This window comes from Carcharodon carcharias, chromosome 8, assembly GCF_017639515.1.
Source record: "Carcharodon carcharias isolate sCarCar2 chromosome 8, sCarCar2.pri, whole genome shotgun sequence".
NCBI lineage: Eukaryota > Metazoa > Chordata > Chondrichthyes > Lamniformes > Lamnidae > Carcharodon > Carcharodon carcharias.
Genome location: NC_054474.1, coordinates 141,130,431 through 141,141,737, shown reverse-complemented (window position 1 = coordinate 141,141,737; position 11,307 = coordinate 141,130,431). Strand labels below are relative to the sequence as shown.

The 11,307-nt window shown below is 40.0% G+C and overlaps 1 protein-coding gene across 3 annotated transcripts in view; it reads right to left on the bottom strand.

The window, feature by feature from the left end:
• Positions 1-2,986: 2,986 nt before the first annotated feature.
• The window catches only part of LOC121281031 (syntaxin-binding protein 1), a 140,622-nt gene continuing 132,301 nt past the window's right edge, over positions 2,987-11,307 (bottom strand). The window contains exons 17-20 of one of the 3 annotated variants that reach the window (XM_041193607.1): positions 9,421-9,506; positions 5,987-6,141; positions 5,248-5,373; positions 2,987-4,379 (exon numbers count right to left, since the gene is read on the bottom strand). In XM_041193607.1, the coding sequence (XP_041049541.1) occupies positions 5,264-5,373; positions 5,987-6,141; positions 9,421-9,506 (351 nt within the window). In that variant the 3' untranslated portion in view covers positions 2,987-4,379; positions 5,248-5,263. The remainder of the gene's footprint in view (positions 4,380-5,247; positions 5,374-5,986; positions 6,142-9,420; positions 9,507-11,307) is intronic. The other 2 variants (XM_041193608.1, XM_041193609.1) reach the window with 2 other exon arrangements.

Here is an 11,307-nt window from a genome sequence, read left to right as displayed (position 1 = left end):
CCCCACCCCACACAACAACGGGAATATCCTGCCCCTATCCTTCTGCCCAAGTACCACCTTTAAGCTCAGCTGTTCCATGAGTGATGTATTCACAATCGTCCTGCCATTCAAATGTAAACACTCTACCCACCACTGTTATCATTGTTCTGTGGCTGGGATATGCATAGCATTAAAGAGAATGAATGGCTAAAGGAACATTTAATATGTCACATTGAACTGTTTAAAGTCAGGCTAGTCCAACTGTTCCCATCCTTTAACATAAAATATACATGAAACATAAAGTTCTCGCACTCAACATATCTATGTGCGTTTCAATCAGATTGACAAGTGAAAGGGGATTTTTCAAACTCTTGTAACACCCATGTTGCTACCCACTAATAGTCTGTCACCTTAAATTATGCTTTCTGAAGGTTATTGCATAAATAGAATTTTGTGCCTTGTGTCTGTCCTGGAAATCTGAAAGAGCTACCCATTTTGTTCAATTTTCCAGACCTTTTCTATACTCTTTTAAAATTGGCTTTTTAAATTATTTACCCATTTCTAAAAGATATTATGGGTTCTGCTATCATCACTGTTTCTGGTGGAATATTCATGACCTACCAACCCTCATGACAAAACAAATCTCTTAACCTCGCCCTTCATTCTTGCAAGGGGGTCCATAGATTAGGCCCCCCTACCCATTTACTACCTGCGGGAAAAGGTTTTCCGCATCTTGTCAAAAGCCCACATTATTGTGAAAACCTCGATCAGCTTTCCTCTCATCTTTTCTGCACTTGTGAAAAAAGCCCTGGTTTCACAAATCTTTCCTTATAACTACAACCTTTCGTTGTTTGGTGAATGTTATACACAAAAAGAGTCATGAAAATTTCCAAAATGGAAGTAAAAATGCCTGCTGTGAGTGACATGCTGGTTTTGATAATATGCAATTGGAGGTGGAGGGGGTGCAGGTGGTGGTTCATAGTAAGCAGTGTAACTTCTGATTTTTGATACTCATTACGATAGAAGACTTGTTAGTCTGTATGACATCTTGCACTATGTACCATCCGTTAGACAATTGCATGTAGATAAATTATGAGTTTTAGAATTGAATGGTTATTTTCCATACTAAAGACAGAAATTGATCCCACAGGGAGAACTGAACTATTCTTATTTTTTTATTTAACGCTTTAGCTGTGGGATGTTTGTGTAAAACCCACAAATACACACCAGTCTGTGGTGGTGAGGATGCTTTTAGAAATCTGGGTCAAAATTAATAGACACTTGGGCAAGTGGGCATTAATTAAGAAAAGCCAGCATGCATTTATTAAAGGCAAGTCATGTTTAATGAGTTTTTGATGAGGTGGCAGAGAGGGTTTATGAATATAACGGGGTTGATGTGGTGCATATGGACTTCCAAGATGCACTTGATAAAGTGTCACTTAATAGGCTTGTCAACAAAGTAAGAAGCTCATGGAATAAAAGGGGCAGTGGAAGCTTGGATACAAAATTGACTAAAGGACAGGAAACAGTGTAGTAGCTGATGGTTCTTTTCTGACTAGAGGAAGGTATTCGGTGGGGTTTCCCAGGGGTCAGTGCTAGGAGCACTTTATTTCGTGATATGTTAATGCCTTGGATTGAGTGTGCAGGGAACGAATTCAAAATCTGAAAAGGAAATAAAACTTGGATGTTTAAGGAACAGTGAGGAGGATGGTGATAGACTTCAAGAGGACAAACAGGCTGGTGGAATGGGCAGACACGTGACAGATGAAATTTAATGCAGAGAAGAGCAAAATGGCACATTTTGGTAGGAATAAATAGGAGAGGCAATACAAAATAAAAGGTACAATTCTAAAGGGGTGTGAGGACATAGTAGAGCCCTGGGGTATGTGCACACAAATCATTGAAGGTGTCACAGCAGGTTGAGAAAGCAGTTAAAAAAGCATATGGGAGAGTGAGAATTACAATTAGAAGCAAAGAGTACAAAAGGAAGGAAGTTCTGGTTCAGCCACAACTGGAATATTGTGTCCAATTCTGGGCACCAGACTTTAGGGAGGATGTGAAGACCTTAGAGAGGATGCAGAAAAGATTTACAAGAATGGTTCCAGGGATGAGGGCCTTCAGTTACAAGAATTGATTGGAGAAGCTGGGCTACTCTCCTAAGAGTAGAGAAGATTGAGAAGAGATTTGATAGAGGTATTCAAAATCATGAGGGATCTGAACAGCGTAGAGGGAAACTGTTCCCATTGTCAGAAGATCTAGAACATAAGAACACAGATTTAAGATGATTGGCATAAAAAAAGCAATGGCAATTTGAGTAAAAACTTTTTTTACATAGCAAGAGGATGCACTGCCTGAAAGGGTGGTGGAGGCAGATTCAATCATGACTTTCAAAAGGATTTTCAAATATGCACTTGACAGGGGAAAAAATTGCAGATCCACAGAGAAAGGGCAGGGAAGTGGATCGAACTGGATCACTTTAGATGAGAGCCAGCACAGACTCAGTGGGTCGAATGGCCTCATTCTATGATTCTCGATTAGTGTTCTGTAAAACCACAGAAATTCCAGCCACGGAACTGTAATCTCAGCAGTGAGCTGAATTTGCAAATCAGTCTTAAACAATTATTTTTGTTATCATGCACTTTGCAAGATGACCGACAAGTTTTTGAAAATGAAGTGGTACTAAAACAGTAAAAATCTGAAAATATGACTGGGGAAGATTTTGAGAGTGGACAGAACTAAATGAAGTTGTTTCACCTTTCACTGCCCCATTCACCTGGGAACAATGGACAGTCTAAACCACAAACCAGTTCCAGGCTTTGGTCAGTCTACCACATGGTACACTTGAGTATCCTTTGCAGCACCATTGGTTTTCCAATGATCAAGTATCTGGAGTTGGTCCATGTAATATTGCAAAGCATCCTTCGGTAGAAGTCTAAATGTGAAAGCAGGGATTGAAGACAGGCATCTTTGTTGGGTCTTTTGAAGATCTAGCAATACAATCATGAAGTCATCCCAGGGTTACTTTTATTGTAGGAGGCTGTTCAGACATTTTGTGCCATTCAACAAGACAAGAGAAATATTACAGTGACCAATTCTACAAGCAATCTCATCAGATTCAATTTATTTGTCCATTTCAGTATCAGTACCATGAAGTACAGTTTGTGCTTGAACACTTTAAATGCAGAATCTGATTTATTTTAAAGGGACATGGGATCAAGACAGACTAAATTCTCAGATAAATAACTTCAATATAAATATGACGACACAGTGATCGTATACAACAGCAAAATAAGCTCTTTGCATCACAAAGCAGTCAGTGCATCACACAGCCTTTGCTCTGGTAACTGAACAAGCAGAGGCCGGTAGGTAATATGCCTTTTAACAAATGGAAGATGTAGCAATGCTCAGAAGAAAAAATTCCTCAATAACCACAAACAAGCTTAACACAACAACACAGACATAGGGCATAGACGCTTATAAATTAAAGGGGGCTACTTCACATATTCACTAGTGGACCATACAGCAACAAATGGCATACACTACACATCTCAGTGCATAATGTTTACGTCGATACTAACCAATGAAACGGCATTTTACTAAATACAATACTGAAATACCATTGGCCCTTTTTGCAAGCATGACTTTGACACTACACATTAAAGATGAGGAATACTTCAGTTTGAAAATTAGTGGAGGAATGTGTTCAAGAAGTTTGATTCAAATACCATCTTCAACAGAAAGCTATTCAATGATCTCGCACCATTTTGTCATACATAATTTCCATAAGCCTTGGTCCGAAGCAGATTGGGATGAACTCTGTTCTACCTCTGGGATGTAGCAGTCTCCAAAGGCAGCATTGCATTGAAACTTAAATGATCAATCTCATGCTGCGTGGTCGAAGACTATTAATGAAATGTTTCTCATTCATAGTCTTACCAATTCTAACTCAGTGTATGCTGGAATTACTGTTTATTCATTGAAAATCAACCTCATGCAACTTGTTCCTCCACTAATAAAAATGTACACAAAATAAACAAACATAACTCTACCATTTACACACGTCCTAGCAGTACTCAGAGCATCCTTATAAGATTTGGTAATTACAGTATTATGTAGCTTTTCATTCGTTTCAAAACGTTGCATCCATTGTTAAACAGGTTTAGCTAAGTTCACTAGCCTTATTTTTTAGCTCAATGCATACATGTTGAATTACAAAGGTTGCAACACCAAAACTTCACAGATAATAATATTCTCCTCATTGGGAAGGAAACATTTGTGAATAAGAGTGTGTGAACGTCTTGATGTATGGCTTCACTCTTAACTGCTGGCTTCTTCATCTGGCTTATTCATTTTCTTTAAGGAGTTAAGTAACTTCTGGGGAGTGAGGATATGTGTTGATCCTGCAGTTGTGAGACATAATACATTTTAGATTGGTGGAAAATGTGAATTATATTCATGAACCAAATTAATACAGCTTTTTAAAATAAAGTCTTAAAAATGCAGTACCTCTTTTCCTGGTGTATTGAATTCAGTCATCCAATCTACCTATGAGAACTTAACTTTGTGTTTGAATGTCTTTGCAGCATCTAAATACTGTCTTGTCTAAAAACAATCAATCAATGATATGGCAACTACTGCTGCTGCTGATGACACTACTTTGAAATTGGAGGCAAAGGAATACTGCAGGTTTAATAATTGTAAATGATTACTAGAAGTCACAAATAATTTATTTTATTAGAATGAGAACTTTAACTAAAGATTTTAAAATCTAGAAAAGAGCTACATTTTTCACAAGACATATTATCACAAGAATTTTTTTACTGTAAGGAAGATCTTTTTAGATAAACATTTGCATTAACCCTTTTCAGTGGCATTTCTCTGCAGAAATACACGTTTTTAAATTTACTTTCAAAACAGAAGTCATTTTTTCAATGTGTGGGTTTATTTTTTTTTGCCATTTAATATTCCTATTAAAAGTCTGACCAGACAGGATGTCATTTTTTTATTTTGTGTGCAAGAAAAATGCCTGAAAAATCTTAATAGTACTCAAAGGGTTAAGTAGAAAAGTTTGAACTGCAAAAATATTACATTTATTAAATAATAATTTAATCTTTTTCTCATAGCTAAGAGATTTGCTTAAAAAGTTACAAGTTGTACAGACAGTTCATTACTCTAGAAGATATTTAGAATAATGCAGTTGTGAAAGAAAAGTTTTGGTAAAGAAAGAAAACCCTTCGAAAGAGAAGAGTTTCTTTTTTGACATTTTACTTTTTATTTGCCTTTTTCACTCCTCTTTGGGAGCCTGATCCTCAAATGTAACCCTAGAGGACTCCCTGAAGTCCGGGTGTCTCAGGTCCATGAGAAATTTTGTAGGAGTTATAATGTGGGTAGAACCTGTGAGAGAACAGAGGCCAGCTAACACCCTTACAACATGCCAATTTATGCCCGTATTAACTTTCCTGGGAAGAGGAAACAAGTGTAGGATACATATTCATGCAAATTTACACAGAGTTTGCGTCTTTCTGTTCTTACTGGGTTTCCTCCCCAAGCTGAAGACACTCAGGGGAATTCAAATAAACTGCCTTGAAGCCTAGAGTAGGCCATAGCCTTGACCAAGGGTTGACCAAAGCCTCAAGGCAGAGAACCCAGAAGCAAAGGAAGGACTCAAACAAGCTTACACATAGCCACAGAACAACCACTTCTAGAGAGAGCAGAAAACAGTTGTGGTTAACAGGTTTGTAACAGCATAACAACAGCAGCAATAATAAGCACATAAACTAACATTCAAGAGAAAAGCAAAGCACATAGGCACCAAAACACTACAAGTTATACAGACAACATTAAGCATCTATTTTCTTATTACAGCTAACAGTTGAGCATAGATTATACAGCAAATGGAAGGCTATAATACTTAATTTGATTACATGAAGCAATAATTTGAAGAAAATGTATTTAAACTGACTTACCACAGCTAATAAAGTGATAGCTGATTCTTTGCAATACTTACCTATTAGCACCTCCCACTTCCCATTGGCTTGTGTGACCTCATAAGCACAGCGCATCTCAGAGAATGAGGTACCTCCAATGATGAAGATGATGAGGCGTGGCCCTGTTCTGTACTCTCCTGGGGTTTTATTCTTATGCCAGTGGCCATATCGGGCACTACACAAAAAACATTTAGAGTAATGTTAAAATTCTTAATTTGTTACAAATCGACAGTCACATGCTTTGGCAGAGTACACCTCCATGAAGGTTAACACTGCAAAACTATCCCAACATCATACCCCTAAAATGATCATGTGAAAGTGGGTACTGTTCCAGAGAATCACTCTTGGATTCAAATTTATCAGATTTAGGGATGATTCTCCCCAGTAAATGTATCCAAAGTTGAAAAGCACAAAATTTAGACTATTCTCCCATCTTTTTTGTTCTTTGATCCCTCCTTTGGTCCTTTATTTCTCTTGTTCACTTCTCTTCTCTCCCTCTCTCTTCACTCATTCTCCTCCATTTTCTCTTCTGTGCTTCAGTTTTGTTTTGCTTCCTACTTGCTATCTTTTATGCCTTTTCATTTAAGCTTTAGTAATCATATGGGACCATAACCTCCGAGCTCCAGGGCATTGTATTGGGTGGGTAGCCCAAAGATGCACTGGGGATTCCCTTCAGATGTTCCCAGCTATGGTTTGCATGGTAATTGTCCGGAAGTGCAAACTTTGCCTGGGCAATTGCTCTGCACTGGGAACCATCCGAAAATGCAATTTAAATCGCATACTTCCAATGGTTCCAATTGGGTTACATCAATAGCTACCCAGAAAAAGTTGGAAGAATTAAAAACTCTTCTAACTTTTGGATAACTATTGTACTGACCCACAGGACTCCCCCACCCCACTGACCCCCCCCCCCCAGGGGTCTCCCCAAAACACCCCACCTATCCCCCTACCCCAAAGGGACTACAACCCCCGACAGGAATTCCCAAATCCATGGAATTACCCCCACCCCCCAACGGGACTCTTCACCCCACTGCCACCTGCCTGGCCCAACTCTCACCCACACCCCAGACCCGACCTGACCTGACCTGCCACCTGCCCTGCCCCGACACCCCCTCGAAACTTCCCCGAGGGCTGACGCTTCTGTAGAGTATTGAGGGAGTGTTGCACTGTTGGAAGTGCTGTCTTTCAGGTGAGATATGAAAACCAAAGCTCTGTCTACCCTCTCAGATGAAGGGAAATGATCCCACGACACTATTTAAAGAATAATAGAGGAATTCTCCTGGTGTCCTACTCAACATTTATCCTTCAACCAACATCATTAAACAGATAATTCAATCATTATCTCACTGCTATTATTGGGACTCTGCTGTGCCCAAATTGACTGCCACATTTTCTATCTTAATACAGTTTGAAAGTATTTGATTATGAAGTGCTTTGGGATGTCCTGCTGTTATGAAAAATACTATATAATTGCAAGCCCTTTCCTTCTGTAATGAAAAATTTTACTTTGAAGGTTCTTATATTTCTTTAGATTTTCCTATCTACTTACATTTCCCCACTGCGGTGAGGTTTATTTCTTCTCCTCTTTTTCTGCTCATTGGAAGGATTGATGGAGACAGTGAATGATACCAGAACAAAGTCCCAGCTCTGGATAGCACACAGGATTACTGCTGACAATAATGCAATGCAAGCAATTCTGCCAGCTCCTTCAGACATTAAAATGCCTTGGAGGTGGCTGAGAAAAGGTCTTGAGCTGTAAAACCAGTTTAGCCCATATTCAGCATAAGGCACCATATTGGTAAAGGAGTTGAAGACTGCACTCAGAACAGCCAGCCAAAGGATAAGAGGCTGACTGCCACTTTATTTGCCTGCTTGCTCATCAATAAGGTTGCATGGTATTTTGGTGTCTAGCGCTTGACCCAAACACCTGCTTCTAACAGTCACCAGCTGCTTGTGATTAAACAAATTTTGCTGAGGATTGACAGCACTACTTGAAACCTCCCATCATTTGTTTGCTACTGGAGGTTTGAAGAGGACCTTTGAAAAACACTGGGAGATGTTCTGGAATATTTCAAGACTTCACCAAAGCTCTATCAATACTTATTATGATGTTATCTGCAGTCTTCACATAAAAAGCATCAGTACTGTGGTGGCATAGTGGTAATGTCACTGGGCTAGTAATCCAGAGGCCCAGGCTAAATTAATAACTCTGGAATGAAAAGCTCATCTCAGTAACGGTGACCATGACAACTATTGTCAATTGTTGTAAAAACCCATCTGGTTCATGAATGTCCTTTAGGGAAAGAAACCTCCTGTCCTCACCTGGTCTGGCCATCAGGTGACTCCAGACCCACAGCAACATGGTTGACTCTTACCTGCCCTCTGCAATGGCCTCACAATTCAAGGGCAATTAGGGATGGGAAACAAATGACAGCAACACCCACATCCCATGAAAGAATAAAGAAAACAAAGTTCTATCTTACAGAACATCTTATAGGAATCACCAGAAGGGGAATGATTTTCCATGGCCATCTTGCTAGGGTCTGCCCTTGGTCTGACCCAGGACATGAGACCTGGCAGAGCAGCTGTTGGAGGAGAAGGACCAGGAGGGCTCCTTCACCCCTAAAGGTACAAGGCATCCCTCCTACTCTGGATCCCCTCCACAAGGACCTCCAGTGCCACATTCAAGAACACATGCTCCCTCTCCTTCAGTCCCTAAGTCTTCCTGAAATGTGCTACTGTGTGTCAGCCAGTGCATCCCACACCTCCAGTGGAAGTTGATGAGTGAAGCCCACATTATACTGTTCCACAAAATTGCTTCTAATCAGCACTTGAGTGCTAATCATGCAGGTTTCTGGTTTAGCACCTTCCAGGCAAGTTTGAATTATGGTAATCAGCAATTAGACCCAAAACTGCCCACTAAAGCTGGACTTTCAAAGAGGCGTCAGCACCCATTGAGCACCTGCTTTCATCCTTTGACTAAAATAACCCCTGCAAGCTTTTACTTTTGTTTTATAGAGTTGTGTTTGAAGTAGGTCAGCCACAAAACAGTTTGGAATGCAATAAAGCAAATCTGACAACATAAATTATTAAATCATCATTAAATACCACCTATAATTACAGGAGACAAGTCTACTTTCAATCAAATTTCCTGCAAATTAGTTTAAGCCCCTAAACACCCACATAGGTCTTTGTAACTCTTTCGAGTACAAACCTGTTTCCATCTGTTTCAGATGAAGTTACATTGTTTCATAGTTTGCCATTATGAGATTTGAACTCTTGATCTTGGAGTTACAAACCCAGTACCATAACCTCTTGGCTATTTAGGCCAAGCATCATACGTCTTTGTAGGTTATCAGAGTCAGCAGTAGAGAGAACAATAACACATGTCCTATTAACATATCAGCAATACACATAACAAGTACCAAATTTAAACAATGTACAGAGGCAATACCTGACTGCAGTGGCACTGAAAGAGGCAGTAGAACGGGCAGAGATGTATGGGTAATGTTTAGTGTCCAATTTGTCATCAATGGCATCCTGGAGAAGAAATATTCAGGGTGAATATTAATCATTGAGCAAAGGAAGTCACACATCATTTTTCTGCCTTGGTGCATAATTACTCTGAAGAATCAATACTATTCCCCATAGTGCTGTTTTATTCAGGTTCCACACCTAATTGCACAATTGCATTTTGTTTCTAACAGAGTAATGTCCCATAATAATTTGACATTACTGCTGAAATGAGCAATGGCTTGCAGCTCATTAATGGAACCAAAAATCTTCATGACAAGATACAGTACAGCCTCCTACTTAAATCATTCTGCCGCACTTTCCTCCCCATTGTTTTATAGGTAAAAGCAAGGTTTCGCACAGGGATAAGTCTTACAGTCCAGGTTTATTTCCCAGTTAGTGCTGAATCCATTGATCTCCGCAAGGTCAGTAAAAAGGGACAGTACAAGTAGTTTTAGAGCCGCAAGCCCGGGGAGGAAATATCTGCCAAGTTAGAAAGCGTGCATGGTGCACAAGAATAGCATCGGGCTTGGTTATCACAGAATCGTTATGGTGCAGAAGGAGACCATTCAGCCCATCGTGTCTGCACTGGCTCTCCAAATGAGCATTATGACTCAGTGCCATTCTTCTGCTTTTTCCCCATCCCCTTGCACATTGTTTCTATTCAAATAATCATCTACTGCCCTCTTGAATGCCTCGTTTGAACCTGCCTCCACCACACTTCCAGGCAGTGCATTCCAGACTTGAACCACTCTTACTTGCTTTTTTGCAAATCACTTTAAATCTGTACCTTCTCATGCTTGTTCCTTTTACGAGTGGGAACAGCTTCTCCCTATCTACTCTATTCAGCCCCTACATGATTTTTGAACACCTCTCTCAAATCTCCTCTTAGCCTTCACCTCTTCAAGGAGAACAGTCCCAACCTCTCCAATATATCTTCATAACCGAAGTTTCTCATCCCTGTAACAATTCTTGTATGCCTCTTCTGCACTCTCTCCAATGCATTCACATCCTTCCTATAGTGTGGCACCCAGACCTGTACACAATACTCTAGCTTAGGTCTAACTAGTGTCCTGTACAGGTTCAGCATAACCTCCCTGCTCTTGTACTCTATGCCCCTATTAATAAAGCCCAGGATACTGTATTATCTGCTCTCTCCACCTATCATGCCACCTTCAATGATCTATTCACATATACACTCAGGTCCCTCTGCCCCTGCACCCCCAAGAATTCTACCCTTTATTTTATATTGTCTCTTCATGTTCTTCCTACTAAAGTGAATCACCTCATACTTCTCTGCATTGAACTTCATCCACCGCATATATGTTCATCCCACCAACTTGTCTTTGTCCTTTTGAAGTTCTACACTGTCCTTCTCACAGTTTACAATGCTTCCAAGTTTCATATAATCCACAAACTTTGAAATTGTCCCCTGCACACCAAGATCTAGACCATTATTAAGAAGAGCAAGGGTCTCAATACCAACCCCTGGGGAACTCCACTACAAACCTTCCTCCAGCCCGAAAAATGTTCATTAACCATTACTTGCTGTTTCCTATTACTCAGCCAATTGTGTATCCATGTCACCACTGTCCCTGTTATACCATATTGCCCTTCATGACACCGTAAGCTGCTAATACTCACTATCTATACTGACAAATGAAGTATGGCTGCTCAATGGCCGAGCACTCTGACATTCATGGAACGTTGGATTTAAGTTTTATTAATCCTCTGATCCTATAGTATCTAAGGTATAAGGAGTTACTGAACAGAGAGAAGGGTGAAACTGATGAGACAAAGAGAAGTTGTGGGAACAGGAAGAAACCCT